Source organism: Pyrgilauda ruficollis, unplaced genomic scaffold (assembly GCF_017590135.1).
Source record: "Pyrgilauda ruficollis isolate IOZ18807 unplaced genomic scaffold, ASM1759013v1 scaffold124, whole genome shotgun sequence".
Taxonomy (NCBI): Eukaryota; Metazoa; Chordata; class Aves; order Passeriformes; family Passeridae; genus Pyrgilauda; species Pyrgilauda ruficollis.
This window is the reverse complement of record NW_024510766.1, coordinates 322,676-349,590: the sequence shown is the minus strand read 5'-3', so window position 1 is coordinate 349,590 and position 26,915 is coordinate 322,676. Positions and strand designations below refer to the sequence as shown.

The following is a 26,915-nucleotide window of genomic DNA, read 5'->3' as shown; positions in this document are numbered from 1 at the left end:
CTGGAGAGAATAATTTTCTTCCATCTTACACTTGCAAGCTACAATCTGCAAGTACATATTTTATTTCTTTTTCAGTATTACATGGAAGACAAATAAGAAATGTATTAATCACAGCTGGGACTACAATGTTTTTCTGACAGGAAGAACCTTATCCATATATTTCTCATTACTTCAAGGAACCTCATAATGAAAAAAATGTTTGGATACTGAAACATACATTTATATTTAGAGTTGCTATTCTTGCTGAAGTTTCCTAAAGAAGTGAACTTTTAAGCCCAGAAAAGTGAGTTTTCAGAAGTTATTCTGTGGAACAAAGATGCCATCCAGTGGTCATCTAGACTGATGATTACTGTCTATCTTTACTTTTTCATCAGAGCACAGTATTTAACAATTTCCTGTTTCTTGGCATATATTACTATGCCTGTCCTAATTCTACTGTTTCAGTAAATATTTCTGGTTTTTACTGAATTAAATTCTGAGTCTCACAGGATGAATCTAACACTCCAACACATACGGTATTTTTAAGACAGCATGAGTTCTCAAACTTCCTCCAAACACAAACTGTATCTTATAATAATCCAAGAGTCCAATTCTTCCTCCTATGTTCAACCTCTTGTAACAATCTTCCTTCTCCTTTTCCCTCATTATAAAGACTCATAAAATTGCCAAAAAAAAATCTTATCTGGAAATAAGCAAGAAAACCCAAAGTATTTGCACAGTTATCTGTGAAAGGTTTCAAAGATTTTGTTTAAACTAAGACAAGCCATTATAAAAACCTGGTAGCATTTGCTTTATGAACAAACCCTAACTGCATGATTGCACAGTTTTTCTTTCTCGTGCACTTTGTCAGACTTGAGCCACTGCTGTCCCCAACTGCCATACTGAACTGCTCCCAAATAAGCCAGAAGAATGCATAAAGCAACAAAGACAACATTACACTACTGACTCCCCTCTCTTACAAGGGAATTGCATGTCATTAGGACAAAGTCCTGCATCCCACAGATCACATGAACCACACAGAGATTAACAATACATGGCATATAAATGGTAACTAGAAATTACTGGAACAGCCAGTATTATATTATATTTTATAATGGCATAGATTCCATTTACATATCAATTATAATGTTTATTCTGATGTTCATGTAATAATTTGAAATGTCTCCCTAATACTGCTTTGCCACACAATACATTCTCTATGTAGAATCTTCTCTCTGATGAGCAAAAGGGCTGACAGAACAGACCACATTTATGATCAGCATTTTTCTTTATTTTGAAATATATGGAAGAAACACAATCCCCTTATAGCTTGAAATATTCATTTGAAAAAAACAAAAACCTCAAGGGCAAGGTTTTTTCACATACCATTTTGAGATGAAAACTTTGAAGTTATCCATTTAACATCCACATTAGTGTTCCACCACTTAAAGAGCAAACTGCTTTGCTTATATTGCTAAACTTTTATTTTTAAAAACAAAAACACAATACTAGACGAGATTTTTTTTGGCTGTTTTTGTTTTTATTTTTGGCTATGCAAGGGAGGTCTGAAAACAAATTTTTTATTTCTACATAGAGTCCACCTCAAAACGCAGTCAGACAGCAGAATAAAACACAGATACTAAGATCAGCTTCAAATGATCTCAGACTTCACAGAACTGTCTGAAAACAAACCCCATCAGAGTGGCTTTATAAAACCCAACACTGCCAGGTTCCAGGTCAGACCTATCTCAGAAATACCACTTCAGAAAAGGAAAGGTTTCTGTGAAAAGGAAGGAGCACACAAACCACAGCATCATGCCACACACCAAGCATAGATCTGTACACTCCTGGCCCTGCCATGCAATGCCCCTGAGCCCTGCTGAGCAGTCTGGAAGGGCTGGGATAGCACAAGAGGACAAACACCCAGCTCCATCCTTGGAGGAACACAGAGCACACAGGGACCCAGCCCTGACCCAGGTAGGAAGCTGGACCTCCCAAGTGAAGTGATTCCATCTCAACATCAGAACAAATGGTTCCACTGGCTCCCTCCATGGCCACCACCTGAAGGTGGTGAGAATCCTTAAGAGCCTGCTGCTTTCTCCACAGCAGAGAAGCTGGTGTCAGCGAACTCTGAGGGGACCAGAGGTGATGAGCAGCAGCTGTGGACACACAGGCAGGTCCCTGGCAGACCTCAGTGGGATTTTTACTTCTCTCAGCTACAGAAACCTCAAGCTGGCCTGTTATGATATAAACCCAAGTCTAGACCTCTGCTTGCAAAACAAACAGAAATATTACTAAAAATGAAACTCAAATTTCTGTCCTTAGGTATTAATAGAGTTGAAAAGTCAACTAACTGGGGCTGTATGTTCTCTCTGAAAAATACAACAATAATAAATTTAATACCAAAAAAGTGATCTAAAATTTCAGAAGCAAGTTTCACCTTGAAGAACTCTTGGGCTGAGAACTCTGCATCACAGAACAGCTACTGTAACAGTGAACTCATGTGAGCAGTCTTACAGTTCATTAATAAACGCTGCCCTTAAAGGCATAGCTGCAATTTGCAAAATTCTTAATTGCTAGATCTGTTATGTAATTCCATCTTGTATCTCCTAGAGTTCAGAATACAGAAGAGAAAAAGAACCACATTGAAGTTCAAATTTCTGTTTCTAGTGACCAACACTTCGCCCACAAAAGTGAAAAGTTCAAATAAGTTATTTTAAAGAAAGCAGAAGGTAAAATAATGAAACAAATATGCAATAATAAAACACTAAGGGCAAAATAAATTTATACATAACACAACTATTTTTCAAAATTCTTGCTTTGCTTTAGATGCCAGTTCGCCTTCTGGCTAAAAACACATTCTTCACACACGCTGGGAATGTTGAGGAAAACTAGTCAGCATTCAGAGGATTAATACAGATTTCCAGCTCTGTGCCTTTAGGCTTAATAGTCAGACATCTATTTGTCCTCAGGAGAGGTTAGGGGTTGAAATGCAAATATGCAAACAACTGAATTCTTTGTTAAGATATCAGGAAAAAGCTTGATCTTTACTGCTGTTTAATAAATCCTTGCAATTTTGTGGACTTATTTAAATGCAGCTTTGTGTCTTACTATTTTGAAGGAGAAAACAATGTAAGGAAACAAACACATTCATTCTGACTAAAATTTGTTCTCTAGAGGAAAAATGACATATACCCTTGACAGCTTATTTACCAAACTCACTAAAGATTTATTGATTTATCAATCAGTGCCTTGAGCATTTGCTTCTCCCCAAGGGAAAATTAACAATTCCAGCTAACCTAATATATTCTATGTATAAACTAAGTGAATGCAAGAATCAATCCTGGCACAGTTTACAACATCCAGCTAAAAAAATTCTGTCCCTTTTGGTGTATGTAAAATTGAAAGCTATACTAACGAAGAATAAATGCTCATGTTGCTTACAAACATAAAAAATACTTATTAAGACAGTACAATTGAACCCAACAGACATTTTAATTCATTTAAATACTCAGTGGGAGGCAAAAGCATTGGAAAATAAAAAATGGAATGATTTTGCTTCCAGATTAATACTAAGTACTACCACTATTAGTTACAATACTGACATGCCTCAAAGCAGAGATATTTCAAAGAGCTACAAATTCTCTTTTACTTCACCTGCAAAAGCATAAGCCTGAAAATTAATTAGTGGTTTGATGATGTCAGAGCAATATAAGAATCCCAGAAGATAAAAATTAAAATCTAGGAATATTTTGTCATTCAATAAAGAAAGAAAATATTTTAACACAACTAAAATGGTGTCAGCGAGAGCAAAATGCAGTAAATGTAAGATAGGCTTTTCACTATCAAAAGTAAAAATATCCCAAATATATATAAATAGAAGTATAAAGAACTGGCAGAGAAGCTCAGTGCATCACTGGTACTGTGCTGAACCTTTTTTGCAGCACCTGATTCCTCCAGGGGCCCACAAACCACCCGACCTCCATGAGCTAAGGAAGCACAGGGAGCTCAGACACAGCCAAGTGCTCCCTTTAAAGCCAGGACCAACAATTCCCTGCTCAGGGATCCCCTCCCAGGCCCCCAGGATTGTCCCTGGCAGAGGAGGGGCTGCTCCACAGAGGCCCTGTCCTCACAACCAGCACCTTCCCAGCAAGACACATTCCACAGGAGCAGCAGAATCCAATGCATAACACCAAGCACAGATTCTTTTAGATCCTCGTGCACATAATTTCATTCAGCTGAAGTTTTATTATAATCCACAGAATTTACAGTTTTGTTAAACGTTAAGATGTGCATTTAGAGAAAAATCCTCAAGATATGTAACGATCCCCTTCCTTCTTTTAAAATCAAATTAAGTATGAAAATTGCCATCCAATCCCAGGAAAAAAAGACAGGAATTGTTGTAAAAGACTGCCCTCTGGTGTTACACCAATTCTAAATTCTGCTTTATACTTCAGATTCCCCCCAACCACCCCGCTGCATTTTTTTATTATTATTTTTGCTTTTTTTACCTGAAAGAACCACCTCCAGGGTCATTCAGCTTGTTTTTCTGATTTGCAGAGACCTGAACACCAAAGCCCCCAGGACTTTTACTGGCTTGTATTGTTGGTGCCTTCCCTACTGTGCCTGAAAAACACCAAGCAATGTTATTATGAGCTGTCTTAGACAATTTACATCAAAGAACCTTCTGTCCAGGAACTAAATTTAACTGTCTGTAAATTGCAAACAAAGGAAGATATTATTTTTAAAGACTATATGCTGAAGAAGAACAATTTAAAATACAAAATTTATATTAACATTACAGTTTGTTCAATATTTATAGAACAGTGAAGATTCCAAAACTGAAAACCACTGGCCATGAACAGCTGTAATATTTATAATGGCTATAAGTGTGTTTGCAATTGCCAGTAAACCACTTTTCTGGATAAACTGTACAGAATAAAGAAGGTGAATTTGAAATGTTCTTAATACAAATACTTAAACTCAGAGTTGCTCAGGGTATTAGCTATGCCTTTTACATTTTGTATACAGCAATTGTCCTTTATTGCAGTGAAAAACATGTATTTCAGAATTGAAAGTACTGCATGTATTTTAAAATGTTCTGCATCACACTATTGCCAAATTTGACACACGCCCCCCATAAAGGTTGTCTTTTGCTTCCACATCTTGAAAACAAAGACTCAAAAATAATTCATGTCTGTATCTAGACTTTACAAGTCTTGAAGTACAAGAGGGCTTTCTAGATGAGCCAAAGTGTGGTGGACATTCAGTAAATTAAAGAGATCTAAATTCCTCTCTGGCATGAAACTTTTGGAGTAGGCCCTCTCTGACTGCTCAAACACATTTACTTGGGTTACATTTTGGGCTTCCTTTAATCCCACCTGTGTTTTGGCATGTAAAAATAACTCAATCTACTTGACTTAAAAGATCTCACCTCTCCTGTGCATCACTCCATTTTATTGAGCATTACAGACTTTTGAGACTTTGAGAAGGATGTGAAGGCTGCTCCTGCACCCCCAGGGACTCAGTTGCACATAAATAGCATGGTAAGAACCTCAGTAGAGTTACAGTATTTTTCTTTCACGAATAGTAAAAACCTGAAACACAACTATCCTAATAAATCCTTTTAAGAACATTTCTTGGCTAATACAAAGCTGCTAGCTTTGACTGAGTCCTGCATTAGTTTGGTTTTTTTTTTATTTTGAAGTCTTCATCAACTCCAACAATCTTAAAGAGAAAATAATTTGATAGAGTTTGTTGAGTTCTCCATCTGTACAAATAAACTGTAATGTGGACTCTCAACATTAGCAAATAAAAAACCAGATTTAGGATTTCAGGCTCAAGGCTGGGGAATAAAAATACTTTGTCATCAGAATATTCAAGGTCCATGAGATGTCACAGACAGCATTGGTTCACGGACCAGGCAATTCATTTACCTATTTCAGATGAATTAATGGAAAGGTTTTCTACTCAGAGAACCGGAAGGAAGGAAAGAAATAATAATAAAAATTAGCAGATTTCTGCTTTGTACAATTAAGATCTAGAAGATTAAAAATGTACTAACCTTGAAAATTTTTGCAACGGCAAACAAAGTAACAACAGCACTCCTCCAAAATTACTACATTTCTTTGGAATCAGTATCAATGCTTTGTTTTCTACAGATTATACTTTTGATCAAAAAACACACCCAACACATATATAACCATATGGATATGGAAGAATTAAGTCTCACATTCATCCCAAGTATATGTAATTCTAGTCAATGGATCAGGCAAAGTGAATGTAAGATTTGGGATGACATTTGAGTTTTCTGGTTTAAATAAATTACAACTGTGCATGACTAAGGGTTAGACATAAAATATGATTAAAACATCCATTTTTATTATGGGCAGAGCATATTTTGAAAATTCAAATCACCTGTGGGCCTAGATATTTCATGGGATTGGTAATGACATACAGAGTCTTTCACCACTGCATCCTTGCTTCAAATTTTAACTAGCATGATCTAGAAAAATAAGCCCAAATTTAGGAGCTTATAAAATCCTAGCTGTATTTCAGCACTGGTTAAATAGCTGCAACAATACTCTATTTTATTATTTGGCTCTATTCCTCCATCCAATCCATAAGATGGAATTCACCTAATTATTATAGTAGTAGAGTGCTTTGGTAAAGGAGTGTGAATTTTTCATGCAGTAACAATGGTGTTACTTCCACTGGTGTAAAGTAATTTTATTTATATAAAGGTCCTTAAAGCATGACAGTTTTATCTAAACTACTGTTTTAAGAAGCATTACAGTCTGTTCACATGGATGTACTTAAGATACACTACACTTGGAGATTCACTCCTGTCAAGGAGGAAAATGCAGCACTTTGTGGAGATCAGCTCAGTTCTGAGGTAACTACACTTAACAAGTCACACTCCACAAAATTGTGCTACCAGAATTTTTATTTAGATGATGTCCTATTCCAGTATATTAGCTCCTTCTGCAGGAATACCTGGGTCAGTATAAAAAATCATTACACTGGTGTTTACAGTAAAAGGTTTTAACAATATATCACAATGACGCACTCTTGACAGTGCTGCCAGCACACAGGCAGCCTGCTCCCTAGACATGGGCTGCAGGATGAGTGGTTTTATTACTGGGATGTTTTCTAAATGCCTATTCTTGTTTGTTTTGCCCGTGTAAATAAAACCATATACTGGACAGCCTAACCAAACCTGTAAATTTGAATAAGCTCACCAGAAAGTAGGACCTTGCATAAACTGGCTTCTATAAAACTATCTGCCATAAGTCAAACTGCCAGTTAAGTTGCATTGCACTGGCTGATCAATGGCTGTCAAGAGTAAACTCATATTCTGAACCTACTGGTCAAAAGACAGATGCCAGTATCATGCAAACTCTCAGAACACTGCTGACATTCACAACTTGGAGACTGAACAAGCAAAGAAATGAAATCTGCCTTCACTCTCAAACACATTAGTCAGAAGTGAAAGCTCATGCTATAAGATGCATGGACACGTTATAAACTCAGGACATGAGTATAAGTGCTATCAAACAAACACATGTTATGGTGAGTAACTGTATTCCTTCCTAACCTGGAAAACAGCCTACAGGATTACAGTGACAGCTTGGTCTTTGTGTCCATTCAACCTTTGGATTCCCCTAGGAGAGCAGAGTAAGTGAAACATCAACTGTTGTTAAACATTTTTGATGCTTTTTTTCCCAAGGAGAATAGAAACAACCAAGCAATGAAGTCAAGTAGGCAGCAATAGCTTTTATATGCATTTGAACTAGTTTGAGTCCTGACTCAGTACCTGAAGATGACAAGCTCTGTATTCCATTACAAGCCCTCAATCTGTAAATGCCCACATCCAGTAAGGTACTCTCACACATATTCAGGAAAAATAAAACCCAAGCCTAAGAGATTCAGTGATAGAAAGAAACAAATGGGTATTTATTAGGAAGCAAGGAGGCTTCAAGAATCCTCTTAGAAAGTGGGAAGTAACAGGCCAACACTCATTTCTTTGTGTGCATCCAGATGAGGAAGGTGCATACAAACCACATTGGCTGTGGCCAATCATGTATTGTCAGGTTGCTGTAGCCAGTCTCTGACCTCACCAAAAAGTAAACATACTGACAGGAGTCAAAGAAAACCAACCTGAGGCATGAGAAATTTCTCTAGGGCTCCCACCTTGACTTCTGTACCTGCAGAGATGGGGACTACCATGTTCTACTTCAGGAGTATGAATTAGAAGTAGGATGATTAAACTGAGGCATCCACGAGGCTTCAGGAAAATGAATACTTTTTTTTCTTGGCCTAGACTTACAGTTTAGGAGAGTGAGAGCCAAGTTCCTGGCCTGGTTTAGAACTTTCCATGAAAAACTGCTAAGTGAGGAGCTAAACATATGAGAGTTTAGTCCTAAGGTTGTTCCAAAACATTTTACTGTGTTGGTCCAAAACACCTTGAAACTTCATACGAAAACATGCACTCTTCAGCCAGCATGAGGTAAAAATAAATGTCAACAATGCTGCCAATGTCAACACTGTGCATTTTTCCATGCTACTTGTTTGTAATTACAACAAAATTCATACAAAGGTAACAATCTCACTAAAACATTTAAACCCATACCTTGTGGTCTAATGGTCTGAGTTATTACCACTGGCATCCTAATCTGGGTAGTCTGGCAAGCAGGGGTTCGTTTCACAGTTTGAGCAGATGTTGACTGGATAATCTGCTATTATTAAAGAAAAGTATACTTATATTATACTCTTTATACACAAACACACACAACGTAAATACACTAATACCTGTAATTATCAAGATAAGCATGTGGGTCTCTACAAGCACAACCAGCTGGTGACAAAAGTCATGTTCATGTAATGCGTGTGGTTGTGTGTGTGTGTATATACCTATTTTGCCATTATGCTTTAAAAAAATTCAGTAATATACGACACAGATGTCATACCTCACAACCTTCACTAAAAATATATTTCAAACTTGTAAGGTTAATATTAAAATTCAGACTTTTGTCTTTAGACATTTTACTAGGAAGAAAAGCAGTTTTGTAGAAGAAAATGCTGCAATAATTGTAGTGGTATCCACCTACAAACATTAGGCCTTGCACTAAATATCTACGCTTTTTAAAAAAAACATACTAAAAATAAATTCTAAAATATTATGGGTTCCAAAGTCAGATATACACAAGAAAACAAACCAAGTTTTGTGGTGATCACATACTATGAAGCTTTTAAATGCTAATTTGATATTCTCAAGGTTTCACTTACTACTAATTCAGGTTCTGAAGTTCTTCCTTAAAACTAAACCTGGGTTAGAAACTTAAAATTTGACCCACAAACAAACCAAATCAAAAAGAAAACACGTGCAAGGGTCATGTTTAATCAACAGCAAAATGTTCAACAACAACAACAAAAACAACCAAACAAAAATCAACATTCATATGATCAGGGACAAGGTAGGCACAGATGTAATGAACCGAAGATTCAGAAAGATGTGTGGATGCTGCAGAGCTGTAAGAAACTCCATAAATAAACTCTGAAAATAAACCACTGGCAAACAGCTATCTGAGGAATATCCCATCCACAACTCTGGCAGGGCAACTTCTGACTCCTCCTGCTGCTCACAGTCACAACTGAGCTCCTCCCCTGTGTGAGCCTCCCGCCCTGGGATGCAGCATTCCCTCCACACTGCCCCTTCCACACAGCATCACTCCCACAACGAGTTTGTAAAACCACTGCACTCAGCTGGACAGCAAATGGCCAAAGCTCTGTTTGCAAAGCAACCTATGGAGAAAAGGAAAGGACAAACAGCATCTGCAAATGGGATGTGACAGCAGGATGAGCAATGTGGAATTTCCTGCTAATTCCATTAGCAGGAACCAGGGCTCCAAAACTGCAAGGGAGACAGGTGAAAACTACAAACAAGACAAGAGTAACGAGGGATCTCTGACGTATTCTGGAGAAAAAAACAAGTTGAGCCATTCTGAAGTTACAAAACTGCATTTTGTACATCCTAAAATACACAGAGTCAAAAAGTTATAATAAACCTGTGGCTGTAGAAGTATAAGCAATAACCACCCTGCAGAAAGCGAAAAGGGAAAAAAGATTAAGGATTCAGCTTCAACTATGGACACTGAAGGAAAATGGAGCATGTGTACTAAGCACAGAAATGGAGCACAGAGATATAAATTTACTTGTTCAAGACAGAGAGTGAATAGTCACACTCAGAGGGGAAAGAATAAAGCAGCTACCATGCTTAAAAAAGGAAAGAAACAGAAATGATCAGTGAAAATAACAGAAAAAAGTTGAATTAAACTGCATTTTGATGCACAGGAAGCATGAACAAGTGTGGTTTTGGTAAAAAGACAAGAATAATCCATGTTAAGAAAACATATATTGGTATGAAAAAGGAGAATGATGCCACTTTTACAATAATTTATTGGACCAGTTTGCAGAGAGTAGTGAAGAAAAGCTGTTGTACCTTAATGGACCAGAAGCCAGGCCATGAAGGAGATGTGTGGGACCTCTGGACAGAATTACTATATGGTATTACAGTAATCTTCTGCAATTGGATTTTTTTTTCACTCTCTGTGAAGCAACTTCTACAGTTCAGAACCAAGTTCTTTTTCCCTTGGTTAATATTTTCATGTGCATACCCTACAAAATGAGCCACTAACACCATTAAAGACAGGACAATATTTAACTATTTAAGATTACATAAATGGCAATGTTTTCTTTACTATCCAATACATTCCAGAAACTGTCTTTTGGCAAGTACTGTACTAGGACGTCAATGTATGTAGACACACAAAGTCTAGAAAATTATTGAGAAACAAACTCTTCCAAGGGGCAGAGACCAAAATCATTATCTTAAACTCCATAAAGAAACCAACCAGCAACAGGCACATACTCTCTCAAAAGAACAACTGCACCACAGCTCAGAGTAGCATCTGACACTAAATCCCAGTTTCTGTACTGGAATTTTAAGAAAGTTGTAATCTCCAGATCTGGAGGACACTAAGGAATTAACATGAGCAATTGGTTTCTGAAGCAGAGTACGTAACTTCTTTGCAGGCAACCTAGGGACATAGTAAAAACCAATGAATCAGAGGATCCTGCATTAAAATTTGTAACTATCTAAGCCGCACTTCATCAATTAAGATAATTCAAACTGTTCTAATCTTCTCGCCTGTTTCCCCAACATCATAAACACTACTATTAAGTCCTTAGCTTGACCTCAAAGTTGTAGACAATGAACAAGTGTACTAGCAGGCTGGTCTGGGAGATAATTAGCTTAAATTATTTCATATTTCTCACAGACTAAAACCATGCACAACAAGTGTACCCCATGTCAGGTTCTCTCTCCATATTCTGAACCAAAGCTGAATGCCATGGATCAGTTGACAAGCACTGACTCAGTCTGAGAGCAGACACAGGAGTTTTAGGCACTGAGGTTAGCAGGGATATTTATTACTCCTGCCTTCAGAAAAGGGGAGATCTCTGTGCTGCTGCAACCACCTTTGGGAAGATGAGGAGAGAACAGTCAGACTTCCTGAGATGTGCAGAGCAGAAGGATGTAGCACAAAAGAAAAGCCGGAATATAGGAGATTCCAAGGGAATACAGGGATTTCCAAAAAAAATTACCACGAGGGTGGGCAAGCTCCAGAACACGCTGCCCCTAGAGGCTGTGCAATTTCTTCTTGAAGACACTCAGAACATGACTGGTCACATAGGAGACATCCCAATGTGTAAGCAGGAGGCTGCACCTCCTGAGGCACCTCCAGGAGTCCTTTCAAACCTTTCACACTGTGTCCATAAACACACCATCACCAATTTTATTCAAGTGCTGAGTCACAAAAGTTGAAGAGACACAATACAAAAGTCTTCAGAGTGCACAGAAACTGCTCATCATTCCACCTCCCCTAGAAAGGGAAGCATTTTAATTATGCACACCTCTGAAGAGAGCAAGCACAATAACAGAACAACAAAGGCACAGAAAACAGAAAAGACAGAATGTGATTTAGTCGTTGCCTAGATTTGATAGAGTTAGGAAAATGGTAAAATTATCATCAAGAGAGTGTTGAGACAGCAAGTACTGTCATATACTAGTTATTTCTCTTCAATTTATCTGTCAAAGTTGAAAAAACATGTCCTAGGCTGCTGCACTTCAGAGCTCTTCAAGGAACACACTAAAGCAGCAAAGTCATGGCATTGCTTCTCCAAGTGCAATGTGTGAACAGTTATCTACATTTTTCTTCTATAAAATTACATTTTTCTGCAAAGATGTACATTTCTCACAATAAAAAGTATTCTCCCTCTCTTTTTATTTCATCTTTGCTCTTCTCCCCTTGTCATCTCTCTCCACTCGTCACACTCACTTTGATTTACCATTTGTCTGCTCTGCCAGAGCAGCTCCTCCTCTCGCCTCCTGAACACTGCAGATCCTACTCTGCCCTTTGCTAAAGCTGACTGTATTTTCACAGGTGAAAAAAGGGATGCTTATACAAAGGTGCTTCCATAAGATAGCAGGCTCATGAAGACAAAAAAGGATATACAACAATCACACTAATGATAACCAGAATAGCAAAGAGATGACAGCTGAAATACTCTTTTTTTTCCTAAGGGTTTTCTTCAAAAAGCGTAGATTTGGTAACTCTGAGAATAAAGTAATGGTTCTCTCTGGTCCGAATCTCAAGCCAAAAGGTGATGATCATTCCATGACATCTTCTACTGTGTAAGTTATTGCAGGACAGAGAACAAATCGTAGAGATGAACACAGACCAATAATCAACAGCAAAACCAGCAAGTACAGAGAAAGAATCCAGCCAAAGCACATCAAATGTACAGAAGCAGCAAGAGAACAGAAGTTATCAGTCTTTCTCATGCCTGCACAAGAGACAAAATTAAATGAGAGCCACTACCTACAAACCATTGAAAGGAAAATTCCTTTAGGACAATAAGATTAGAACTCATTGCTTAAGTTTCTGAGGACAAGGATTTTGCAAATCTCCTGGACCAGTGCAGATGCACAAGGTCCCAACCTTTACTTGATGAGGGCTGCAAAACCAGCCAGGCTCAATTCACAGGAATCATCGCCCTTTCCAACAAAAGCATCTGATCTAAAGGCTTAAACCTATCAAGTACTGCAATAAAGACAAAAACACAGCAAACAAGAGCTTCTGGAAAGAATGAAAAACAAAAATAAATTTGAAAAATATATCCTTTACCAAGCTTTTTTTTTCTCTCAATTAAGTTAAAAAAATAAAGTGGAAGGAAGAAACAAGACATGCATAAACACATAAAACTCAGAATGGCTGTGGTCTGATATGACATTTATCTTCACTCATGAGTAAACACTTGCTAACTCACTTGTGGCTATGCCACTTGTGATTTATCAGTCTACTCACTCCTGAAGATAAATGTCATATCAAACCTCAGTTATCATGTAATCTGGCAGCATTAACTTACAATGTTCATGCTTTCATGGGCCTAGAATTCATATTTACCATTGCTTACCATGCTACAGTACCAGCTACACTTTTTCAATGGTGCCACAAAATCTACACAGGCCATTATTTTTCCTCCCAAATTAAAAAAAAAAAAAAATCAACACTATTTTAATGTTAATATGACAACAATACTATTCCATTGAGTATAGGCTTTCAACAAAGAAATTAAGAACAATAAAACAGAAGCCAGGACATCACTTGTTCCACCTGCTCCTCAATTTATTACATAATTCTTTCTACAATGGTCAAATGGTCTACTTTTGAGTGTGTTCAATTATGGCTTTTTCACCACTGTCTTTGGGAGCCTGATTTACCACCTAACATTCTCTCTTACTTTAAGGATATTTTGCCTTATATCCTACCTAAATCCTACTTCATTTATTTCATATTTTTACCATCTTGGTCTGTTCCAAATAATGAATTTTCCCTTTTATTCTCCCTTACAATCAGTGTGTGAACAAGTTCTGTGTGTTCAATTCTCTTAAGCTTTTCTTTTAATCTTTGCTTTCAAGCCTGGCCTTTTGTTATTGGTTTCCAAACAGCAATCAGTGACAACACTCTCCCTATGTTAACGTACAGCCCACAAAATTCTGAAAATGAAGTCCATGATAACTCAGAAAACCACTACGCTGTGTTTCAAATAGGCACAGAATTTGTCAAGTACAGGCTTTGTTCCTGTTAATGGATCCCAAATATTTACTGCTCAACAGCCATTTTTATTTATATTTTACTGCACACCAAATTCCACGTCAGTGGCTAGATCTTTATTACTCAATTAATAGAAAATACTCCTTCTATCCAAACAGCCATCTATTACTCTTCCATTTCTAAGATGCCTTGCAGACAAGAAAAAAAAAAACTATTTCCTAAAATTTCACTAAAATGCGTACGAATTACGCTCATTCATGAACAGAAAAGTGATGCCAGAAAAGCTCCAGTGGAGAATTAAAAAGCCAAGTGGAACATCCCCATTTAACACAATTCTTATTCTGCTGCTCTATCTTGTTTCCAAATTCCATTACTCTATCTCAACTCTGAGAGACCCCAACCAGTGTGACAGCGCAGGGAAAGTGTCAGTAAATGTTTGAGCAAATCCTGCTCTATGTAACTTAGAATATGGCAGAGCTTACCCTCTGGACACTGTGTCCTATCAGTGCAGCTGAAATGGTGCAGATATATTTCCATACATCCCTCTAATCCTGGACCTGCATGAATCTTTATACAGTTTTATATAAAATTAAATTTGTTTTAATTAAGATGGATCACTGATTTTCTTACTGAGGTTTTTTTATCACTCAAATTTAATATTTGTCTTTAACTTCCAGGAGTACTTTCTCCATATGATGCAGACATTGTCAACACAACACAAAGTGCTAATCCATCTCCACTACCCATCAAACCTCAACATGTGTTATAAACAACACGTCTCTTATTCACACAAATTTTACTGCTGCAACACCCAAAACAAGACAGGCAATGTCTGCATACACAAGGCAACACAGAGCACATGAACTCTAAGAATGGCAATTTAGACAAACTTTGAACACTGCCCTTAGAACAATTTAAAAAACGGATTGCTGGCTTATCTCATAAGTGTCTCATCAATAAAATATTAGCTTAAAACTGTTCCCCTTTTCTTTATGTAGAAGTAGCACTATCTAGCTTTATACAGCATTGTTCTTCATAGCTTGGAACATGATTCCAGTGCTCTACAAAACAGCTTACAAGTCTCCTGTTTCATCTCTGCTAGCACTGTACATTTCAAAGCCTTTGTGCAAGCTCTGCTGCATGCTGACAGTGCATACAAGATTTTCACATTGCAAGGTACCTCAATGCAACTGGAGAAAGCATCACCACAGCTGACACCTTTGAGAAACAGAAAAGACAAAGGAAGGAACAGCTAACAGCCCCTTCATGTTTTAAGGGAAACTGGACTCCTGTAAACTGGCTGGTATGAAAAGAACCATAGTCTAAAACAAGCTTGCCCTTCTGCAGCTGGACAGTTTGCAAAGCCAGCTGGAACCCTCTCCAATGAGCTTCAGGCTTGGAAAACCTGGAGCTCAGCCAGTTCTTCCATCAGTGCTGGCTGCCCTCAGGCAAGGCAGCTGCAATCTTCCTCTCCCGGACAAGTCCAAGGCAAGATGGCCAGCAGCCCTGTGCTCTGATTTCGGGGAGCACTGACAACTGGGACAGTGGGAGCACTGTCACTGCAAAATAACCAATACTTATCAGCAATTACTGGGCTGATATTGCGCTGCTGCTGTGCTGTCTGCTTGGCACTTGAGCTGATGGTTGCTCTGCTGAGATCTTTTGATGCAGTAACTCTTGATTTCTGATGCTGCTTTTGTCTGTACAGAACTACTCTGAGGGTCATTAAGTGCCTGGTTAAGTAGTGTTTGATTCTATTACCTAAAGACTGATAAATTTAAAGGAAATATGAAAAACAGTTTCACACTAAAGCAAATATACTATGATTCTTAATGTCTTCTCCCTATTAGATATATTTTTATAGATTATATCTTTTCCAGAAAAGAAATAGTATTAACCACAGCTTTGCCTTGTGCAGTTTGTGACCTTTTGAAAATGTAGGGTCATTTCAAGTACCCAGTAAATGAGAATTCAGCCCTAGACCTGTGACCTCCTTACAGACAGAAAACTACTTCTCTTGCCCATCAGATCAATCTCCACAATGTTACTTGAGCAGCTTTCAGCTCCTCCTATTACCCATGCATGTCAGAAAAGCTCTTCACATTGTTCATCTCTACTCACATCATAACTGCTTGCTTAGAGTATCCATTGACATGGGACAGGCAGAACATGCCTCTCCCAGAAATCTAGTTTTATCCCAACCAGAAAATGCTCCAACAGAACTATAATCACAAGAGTAAGAATTCCTGTGGTCTTACCCACTTTTGTCCTACATCAGTGTTTCTCAAAAGGTGTGGTAAAACCTGCCCAGTGGGCACAGGAGCACTTAAGGTGGGCTGCACAACACTGGAACAAGCCATGTTACATGGCAGTAGGCTAGCCTTAGATGAGATGAGGCCAGACTTACTGGCCATGGACACTTCTACCTCTAAGCAATCTGTCAGCTGCAGGCAGAAATTTGCTTAACCTGGGACAGAGAGTAATTTTTCCACTTACTGCCTAGAATTATCACCAGTTTCTACTCTTCTGCCTAGAAGAGCCAAAGCTATTGTCCATTCAGTCATGAAACATGGACAAATCAAAGAGATGCCACAAAAAGCATGAGGAACACTTTTCTAATTAATACAACAATCCAGACAGGATGGGGAGAAGCCATCTCAGAAAAAGAAAGCATGCAAGTGGCTGGACCTGCCTTGAAGCAGCCAAGTTAAGGTGAAAAACATCCAACTGTCCTGTGTGTATTACAAGTGCCAGAGTCACAAATCTTACCACTCAAGATGTTCTTACACATTGAAACTATGCTTACTAAAGGATTATTAAATTACATTAATTTTATTTTAAAGTTAATTATTTAACCACTAGAAAGTGTTTGTAAGGTTCAAGACACAGCTCGGGTATTTTCACACTGTGCACTGCTACTTTTAAACTAAAGCAAGAGATATTCTCTCTCCACATACCTTACAAATTATTTATATGCTTTATAGATCCTATAAACTCAAGGACAAATCACTGTAAGGTTTTACACTATCACATTTGCATTTCTCCACCTCGATGATACAAATTTTTACCAACTTCATACATGTTCTGGAACCTCTCTATATGATTTTGAGACCTAAGTGAAGTACTTTACTCACACATACACAGAAACCACAGACAAGGAAACTCTCACAAAGGATAGTAATACCTGTATAAACCCAAGGTCTTGTAAAAATCCTTAACATCTTTTAATTACGAGTGCAAACACACACACACAAGATCCTCTGTAACAGCAGGATAAAGTCACCACACTCTCAATGACTACCTGGCTGTGCAACTGCCTTACTGCTAGTGCCTTTGAAATTATTGAATCTAAGCACTTAACACTCCACAATGCACAACAAAGATACACTTCAGTGAGTAACAGAGAATGGCATTATTGCTAAACAGAACACCTGGTACAGCACAGCTATTCTTCTACAAGATTTTACAACTATGTGCAGAAGAGTTTAAAACAAGAGTTCATTTTAATTTTAAAGCAAAGCAGCATACCTAATGACATACTCAACATTATATTCTTGCCTGTAAATCCTGCAAAGCTTTCTGTTCTACATTTTTAATTCCCTCAGATTCCACTGTGCTCATACAACAACCACTCTATTATTGCAGACAAAAAGAACAGGAGTGCACTTCCTTAAATTTATGTTAATAATCTTATCTGAAGTAATGGTTGAGCATCAATGTGAAATGACAGAAAATGAGGTACTACCACATATCACAGAATACGATACAAACAAAAAAGAATTTTCCCAAACAAGCTGCAATGAAAGTGACACTGAAAACTGCTACACAGTTCATTAAGAAATTCTCTTTTATACTACAGTACCTACCAGTTGAGAACTCTGATTTGACTGTACCACCTTAACCTGAGGAGGCTGCACTGTATTTGATACAGAGACTGTGCAAATGTTGTTTGGTTGCCTTATTCCTATTGTCTGTGTTGTGACAACAGAGGAGATGCTTCCCGAGGCAGACTGAGGTATAACTTGAGAGAGCTTGGTCTGTTGGAGTGACTGCTGAGACGGCTGTCCTTGCAAAACCAAATGCTGACTATTCAGTAAAGATTGTCTCAGTGCAGGTAGACTTTTCTAAAAACAGAAGAAAGTTTATGAAATATCAAACTTAGCAGATTGACAAAAATAATTTTGAATTTGCTGTAAACATAATTAACTGCCTGTTCACCAAACAGAACTAAGATTGAACATGCATTGTAAGAGAAAGTTCAGTTTTTAATAAGCTTTCCATTTGGATTTAACAACCCTGTAGATTTTCACATGCCTTTAATTCCATTATAGCAGAAAAATCACTCTTCTTCTCAAGACTATCTAGAACTTGTACCTTAGGTCTTTGGAAGGGCAAGAAATAGAAGCAGAAAAGGTAGAACCATGGAACAACCCCATTCCCAGCAAGCTGCACCAATTTACTCCTCCTAACACACCTCCAGTACCTACAAACAAATGATTTCCCTCTCGGTGCCCTACAGCAATGGCTGTTTATTGTATTGTCTGAAGTAAGGTATTGTGAGGGAATTAGAAAAGTGTACTATTGTAAGTCCCATGTTCATACCATTTCAAGGAAAACATACTTCTAAAAGGCTGTGCTGTACCTTCATGAACAAACTTTTTACTTAAGTGGCAGAAGTGTTCTTTTGAAGTGCTCCCCCAGGCAGCTGTAGAATGCAACAGTGTTTAACCCAAGCTACAGCTCTTTCTAAACTTCTAATATTGATTTAAAAACTTGATGCCTCTTGCCCAGAAAGGACTTCAAAGAATGGAAATAAATCAAAACTCATCATGATGCTAGAAGTGACTGCAGTAAAAGCCATAAAGCAGTGTTAATGAGAACTTGAAAAAACAGCAGCAGAAGCTCTGAAGCAAAGTTGCAAGGAGAGAAGAGAGAGAAAATCTGCCCTAAACACAGAAGTTTTGAACTAGACCAAAAATACTTTTTAAATCATATTTGTAGTTTTATTGGGACTTAAACATGCTTTTTGTGTTTGTATATAATTCTGCATATGGAAGTTATTGCAGCTAATTTATAGAACCAACAGCTAAATTTACCCCTACGTACACTAACTTAGGACCCCACAATCTTAAACATGCTTTTTGTGTTTGTATATAATTCTGCATATGGAAGTTATTGCAGCTAATTTATAGAACCAATTAACAGCTAAATTTACCCCCACGTACACTAACTTAGGACCCCACAACAAATCCATTTGGTATCATATCAGAAATTCTACTGTTGATTAGCTCCAGATTAGACGCAGAATCATCTAATCAACACTACCCAGTTCAGTTCTTCATAATCATTGTTACATGTGGATTGAAAGTTATCAATGACTCAAACACAGATTAGGAAAAACGTATGGAAACAACTTATTAAATTACTTGAAGCATTCTGTAAAATAACTTGAGACTCTTCGAAATGTGAATGTTTTTCTTCTTCACAAAAAATTACCTACTATCACAGAAAAGTGTATTTATTCTAAAAGTAAAGGATCACTACAGAATAGCCAATGGATAGTTTCCAAACTAGGGAGTAACTGGTTTTTTTAAATCTGATTACTGAAACATTCTAGATCAGGGCAACTCGAACTGTGAACTCCTGGATGACAAATCCATTTCTGTAAAACTCAGTCAAGGTCCCGAACACACGAGGTCTCCCTCCTGTGGGAACTCCCTGTTTCTCAGCACTGTGCCAGGCTCTTGGAGCAGCCCACTCCAGCTCAGAGTAGCACCTGCCTGGCTTGACACAGGTGCAGCCTGCACAGCACTTCCAGCCAGGAAGATCTTGGCAAAAATGGGCAGCATTTAGAAGTAAAGGAAGGGTAGTCCTGGACCAGTGAAGATAACACTATTTAAAAATTATATTCTAAGATTTAATGCAATGAAATTTGGCTCTGAAATAAATTTATCCAAACAATATTCACATTACCTTAAGGAAAGGTACAAGATATGGCTGAGGAGATGATTTGAGCTCTGTTTGAAGGCGGCCTGTAAATTCTTCTGGATCAATCTTTGCATCCTTCAGGGTGAAGAAAAAAAAGCATCAACATCTCAGTTCAGTTGTTTGGTTGCCTCTTTCCCAGCTACTATATACACTTATCTCTCTAACTAAACAGGGTGCCATATCAAAAACTTTCAGACCTAAGTCCCTTAACTCCTCTCTAAGATCCTTCTGCCAAGCACTAACTCAGACATGTAACATGCCACTCAAAATGCAGAGAATTCCCTTGGGGAAGCACTACTTCAGACAAAACGAGGCCCCAGAAACACTCAAGCCTCTTTTGGGACTCCATTCTCTTGCTAACATTTACATAGTGATTTCTTTTTTTTAAATTAAAAGAAAACAACAACAGGTTGTTGATGTAACCTTAAAAACATGAAATTTGTCAGCCTTTGTAATAATTCCAAAACCAATTCTGATGGTACAATTTAACTTGTAGAATCTATATATATAAAACTATGTATGTAAAGCATGGCCATACATAAAAAGCATGCTTATAAGTAGATATAAAATTTTCTCCTCTATGAATTTATACGTATACTCACAAAATACACACATATCAAATACATAATCAGTCATTTATTTAGTAGCAATTCAAGAGAATTCTAACTCGGGCGCATTTTATGATACTTCTAAAGTATCATTAGTTACAACTTCCGGTTGTAATAAAAAAATGAACAAGAGAAAAACCAAACCAAATTAAGCTTCAATATATTTATTATTTATGTGTGTTGTTACTTTGTTTAAAATACTATAAGTAGTTACCTTTACTTATTTAGTCTTTTCAAGTTGGTAAAAGTTAAAACAAGTTTTCACTGGAATCACTGAATATGATTGTTGAACAGCTCCCACTTGAAAACAGCCTTAGGCTTGTCTAAAATATACAGCTTTCTCTGGCAATGAATTCAAAGAAATGCATAGCAACTACTTTTATTTCCAAGTTTTTCATAGACTATATTACATTTCTTTTAAGAAGCTTGACTCTTTTCCCAGCTCTGTCTGCAGCTCATTTATACAATTCCCTGCAGCATCTGTTGCACTGGAGACTGCAGCCAGTGCAGCCTTTTTGTGGCCAGAGCACTCGAACTTTGTCTCTGGAAACCCCCGTGCCACTAAGGCACCTGCCTGCAGAACAGCGAAAAATCAGCAGCTCAGGAAAATACTCCTCCTTCAGTTTTAGAAACTCTAACCCATGTTGTTAAGAGATTGTATCTACAGTCATTCTGTGCCTCAAATATTAAGAGCTTCTTGTTTTGGAGAAGAACAGGGTTTGGAGGAAAAAAAGAACTTAAATTCTCAAGAAAAAAATCCCACATTTTACTAAAGGAAAAACCAAAGTATTATTCATCCAAACAAGAGTGGCTTTGATAACTGCCTACTGAATACTTTGCTGCATCTCCCCTTTCAAAAACCAAGAGAAAGTCTGCCTTTAACAGATTTTTTAATATATAAAACATACAGAATATTGCATTTTGATGACACCCAACCCCTTTCATTACAGCCAAAAGTATTGTTAAGATCAAAGCAATAGTTTTCAGCATCCATAAGTAAGAAGTTTAATAGATAACTGACAAAATAAACAGTAACTGAATATTTACCAACAAATCTTGAACCAGAGCTTTCACATTGCGGGACGTTTCAGGAGATGGTGAATTATGAGAAGCAAGTTTTATAAGGGTAGCTAAAAAGTTTTTACATTTTTTCACATTCTCTTGCATTTCCTGAAAAAAACAAAGAAAACAACTATTAGCTTCATGCTATTTTTTCATCACAATCAATGCATGCTCTGACCACTACAAAGAAGGAAAATGATGAAATTTTTCTAATTCAGGTCATATATGAAACATGTTTTGCTATTACTGCTTGTTACCTGAGATTTTTCTTATCTTCTTTAGGTAACTGAACATCATAGCTCGCAAATAACAACAAAAAAATCAATGGAAGAAATATATTTTATATTTTACAGCCTCCTTTGGTACAAATAACCTTAAATATGAGAAGTAACACAACAATTTGCTGGAGATGAATTCCCCTTTGAAATGCCCAACAGACAAGGTAAAAATATTCCCCAAGCTATCTTAATTTGTTAAATTATTGATTCAGTGTGTTTTTGTACAAAGCAGCTACAGCAGTAAAATCAAATTGGAAATAAGTCTTCAAACATCATCATATCTGATTTTTTTTTCACTAGTAGTAAAACAAGCCATTATTTTTATATGGCACAGTTGCTCCAAAAACAGAAACATCACGCTTCAGGGTAACCATGGTTTTGAGGCTCAGCAACAGGACAGTCCATAGACCAAAGGCATGACTGTTCTGGCTGCAGGAACAGAGCTTTCTTTCACTAGTGCCACATACATGGCAGGTGGGGAGAGCCGACCACAAGTGTTCTTGCTCCCTCCCTGCCAGCATTTGTATGTACCCCATTTGGCTGAAACCAGGGAAGGGTTCTCCCGTTTGCCAAGTACTTGTCCCATCAGGGGATACATGCTTGCCTGAGGAAAAAGCTCTTCCTGCTTCTGAACACACCCGAGGAGCTCCCAAAGCAGTAAGAACACAATGTTTCCACCATGCCCGCACTTGCCTGTGACACCACGGTGGTTCCGGGCACAGGCGAGCTGGGGATGACCAGGGGCTGCGCTGGCACCTGCGCTGCCGTGTGAGGGGGCAGCGGCAGCCGAGGCTGCCCCGGGGGCTGCCCCGAGCCCTGGCTCTGGGCGCTGCTGAGCACTGCAGCCTGCTGGGGAGCTGAAGTTCCACTTGCTACCGTCGTCTTGAACAAATTTTGAGCGCTTGTCGTAGCTACTGATACCTATTAATATTTTATATTAAAAATATTAATGTTCACTTGCAAAAAAATATGAAAATCATAGAACAGTGTGGGTTGGAAAGGAACTTAAAGCTCATCCAGTTCCCCTATCCCAGGCCGCTCCAAGCCCTGTCCCAACCGGGCCTTGGGCACTGCCAGGGATCCCGCTGGGCCTCCCCACCCTCCCAGGGAAGAACTCCTCCATGCATCCACCTGGATGTCCCCTCCCCGCCCGCAGCCCGAGCAGTGTCCCCAGCCCTGACCGTGGTGTGTGACAGCACAGCCCCTCCTGGCAGCGTGGCCGTGGCGCTGGCGGGCGCCGCTGTGGATGGCACCACCTTGGCTTGCACAGGGAGGCCCAGGCGGACGCTGGAGGTGGCCACGGACGTTGGCTGCTGGTAAAGGAAAAACGAGCGTTTTACTTTATTTTCTCCTTAGTAACTTGATCTCCAAGGCTTTTTAATAATAGTGATTGTAAGAAAAATCATTATTAATACTGTGGGAAAAAAATCAAACCTAGTAATATGCTTTTATATATATTCACAAATACTGGAAAAATCAGCTTTCTCACGTTCAATGACAGCTTTGCAGTATTTCCCCTGAAAGTTATTACTTGTACAGCTATATGGAAAAGATTAGAAAAAACAAATGTGACCTGCAAAAAAATTGATGTTACATTGATGCATTAATTCAGTTGTAATATTTACATGTCAGTATTCATCAATATTTGAGTTTATCATTGCCAGTAACACATACTGGTCCTCTTGGTATTTATGGGCCTGTTGTAGTGCTTTTTCTGCATGAAAATTAATATGGGCAGAAAATTTAGAAAGCAGAAAAATATTCTTAAAATAATTTCAGATTGGATTATATAGAAATTAACTTGCAGAGAAACGAAATCTAAGCACTGGGAGAGCCTTTGTCATAGAACACAGACTCTGTAACCAGACAGTAACTGCAATATGGAGAGCACACAAAGGAAAATGACTGACCTACAGCCTTTCAGGCAGCTGTACATTCTACAGCTCAGGAAATTTATCTTATTTAGCAATCATATTACTTATTTTGTGATTTACTTTCATTGCAAGACTGAAATCTCTTGCCTTCTTACAAAAGGACAAGATTTAGGAATTAAAAAATGTCTCCAGAGAAGTTACTTAATTCTGCAGGAAGGTAAATACCATTATAAATGAAATGCATCACACAATATGGCAATTATGACAAAATGAGAACCACACATTACTAAAAATGGAGGCCACACTGGTGTCTTACAACTTGCATTTATTAAGATTTGCATTCACACACTTGAAAAAGACAAATTTTCTAAGTGGATAGAGTAATACATCATGGCTGATGTTGCTTCTCACAAGATAAAACTAGTTTTCCTTGATTTAAATTTTAATTCATATATCTCCAAAATTCATATTTTATAAAGAACTGCTTATTTTAGATTCTTACATTGTCCATTAAACTTACATAAAACATTTCTCCAAAGAACATCTAGTGTACTCTAAAATATCTCCAAAAGGAACAGAAGCCCAGGCAGGCATTCAAAGCCCCAAGGATTCCTTACAAATCAGTCCAGCAACATCATCTACTAGATATCAATCTTCTGTACTTGGGGAAAAAAAGGAGGAAAGAAAACAAATGAAATAAATCTACCTGACATCTGAACAAACCCCTTTTTTTGTTTGTATAGCTTCCAAGATTTTTAAAATCTTGACTAGGGATGCCTTCCATCCTGAGATAGCCTAGAGACAATAAACAACATCATTATGAAGAGGTAGAATTATCTGGTTTTTTGTAAGAAGGACCACATAAAGCTTCTTCTGTTTTAAACATCTGACATCTCTTTTCTCCATTATAAAAATGACCAAGTATTTTAAAATACTGGTTGAATGAAATTATATCAACCCAATGAGTGCTGCATTTCAAATATAAATATTGTGTATCTTATTCACTTGCTTATAATCAGTTTCCAGCCTAAGAACATAGCATGCCTGTGATATCTGCCCCTTTATCAGTCTGGGCTTCCAGAAGTGAGGATTTAGGAAAAAAGCAGAAAACCAGAGGCATTTCTGGCAGCTACTAGCTTCCAGGCAAGACCTGCAGCCAGAAATCCACAAATACAGAGTGAGACTGTGAGCTAGAGAATTTTTCCCACCTAATAAATGCCCATTATTCATCTCAGCAACATACTTGAAAATAAAACTGCACATAATTAAAATATAAATTTTCACTATTATAATGCCCAACTAAGAATGTATTCCCATGTGCCAGACCTCAGCAGCAAACTGTGAAACCTGAAAACTAAAATCACCCTTGGTTTTAAAAATCAATAGTGACAAAAGCCTTTAATAGAAAATGGCAGTAAAATCTACTAAAGTGCTGGATATGAAGAAATCCCTCACCACCAGACAACTGCAAACAAAGTAATGCAATGGCTTATTAATGTGGATCCAAAATTTAGAAGGGTTAAAAGGTAAGTCTGAAATGAAGGGATGAGAAACGTAACAAGGAACTAGCCTGGAGAAATTCTTAAATATCATGAAAATTATCTTCAAGTGACAGCTACAAGTTGCCAGAACATACTCAAAGGATTCCCAACATGAATGCTTTGAGAACTGATAAAAATTACTTAGAAAGAAAAAGCTGTGTTTTCTATGAAGGAAACTTGTAAACAGTTCTCATGAGAAATATGTCAAAGAGAAAACAAAAATTATCAACATTATTTTAACAAAAAATCACAACCCAGTGTGTCAAGTTCCTACTGGAAGAATCTAAAAGAATTCATGATGTTCCTTGAGGAAAAGCTGCTGAGGGTTGGTAGGATGCTACTAAATTCTGAAATTACCAGAAGAGTTAGAAAGAAATACATTTTCAAATATAACTATTGGTTTTTATTAGATAAATCAGATGTTTTTACATTCCCTAAATACACAGAAATAACACTGAAGAGCCTTTTGCCCTGTACTCAGACACTGACAGGCAGGAACCCAGACCACGAATGAGCACAGTCAATAAGCTGCTGCTGATGCCCACTGGAGGCTGCATCTGCACACAGACCTGAGCTGCCTCTGTCCACACAGCACACTGCTACAGGGGAAAGGAGGATTTCAGGAGGGACAGCCTGGGAGGGGCGATCCCAACGTTTGTTCTGCCTGCCCAAGTCACACACGTAACACAAGTGAATGAGGGTGCAACAAGTCACTTCCACTTAGGCTGTCAGAGCACACTGGAATTGTTCAAAGTGCAGAAATACCCTGCGTCCTATAAATTAATTCCTTGAACAACATCTTTACTGTCCTTCTCCCCAGAGCTCTGGGCACATGAATAGGGAGGCAAAGCTTGGAAGAGAATCCACTGTACCTGCTGTGCATAAACAAGCTGTCTCTGTACTTCCAGGAATACACAAGGCTGCATCTGAAAAAGCAAGTCACTTGAATATGGAGAAAACAATCAAAATAACCAAAGATTATTTATCACTGCAAAGGCAGGAGTGTACCAATTTTAGAGATTGTATTGCATATTCACAGCTTTATGAAATGAAGTCAAACTGTCAGAGATTAGTATGCAAATCCTTGGGAGCAGGTTTGGGTTACACTTGTATTACTATAGAACCACCTACAGACCAACCCTCCAGGTACCAGCAGCACAGGCTCTGCACTAGAGCTCACTTTTGACAAGTAAGTTCCATACATTTTTCATGACCATTCCTGTCAATAAACTTGGCCACTGTCAACCAAAAATAAGAAAATACCCCAATCACATTCGAACAAACACAAAAGCCAAGTTTTTCCACAATACAGATGGTGAAACCTCTTTACATCTTCCAATACATGGCTTCACTAAGTGTTATGCAAAACTCAAATTTCATAAGATCTTTAAGTCTGGATTTAAGTTTG

At 37.9% G+C, this 26,915-nt stretch overlaps 1 protein-coding gene across 1 annotated transcript in view; it reads right to left on the bottom strand.

The window, feature by feature from the left end:
* The window catches only part of LOC121365949 (transcription initiation factor TFIID subunit 4-like), a 143,561-nt gene that overhangs the window by 103,325 nt on the left and 13,321 nt on the right, over positions 1 to 26,915 (bottom strand). Inside the window, exons 4-10 of the mRNA XM_041490577.1 lie at positions 23,274 to 23,405; positions 22,786 to 23,013; positions 21,800 to 21,922; positions 20,130 to 20,219; positions 18,023 to 18,280; positions 8,612 to 8,717; positions 4,491 to 4,605 (exon numbers count right to left, since the gene is read on the bottom strand). Coding sequence (XP_041346511.1) covers positions 4,491 to 4,605; positions 8,612 to 8,717; positions 18,023 to 18,280; positions 20,130 to 20,219; positions 21,800 to 21,922; positions 22,786 to 23,013; positions 23,274 to 23,405 — 1,052 coding nt within the window. The remainder of the gene's footprint in view (positions 1 to 4,490; positions 4,606 to 8,611; positions 8,718 to 18,022; positions 18,281 to 20,129; positions 20,220 to 21,799; positions 21,923 to 22,785; positions 23,014 to 23,273; positions 23,406 to 26,915) is intronic.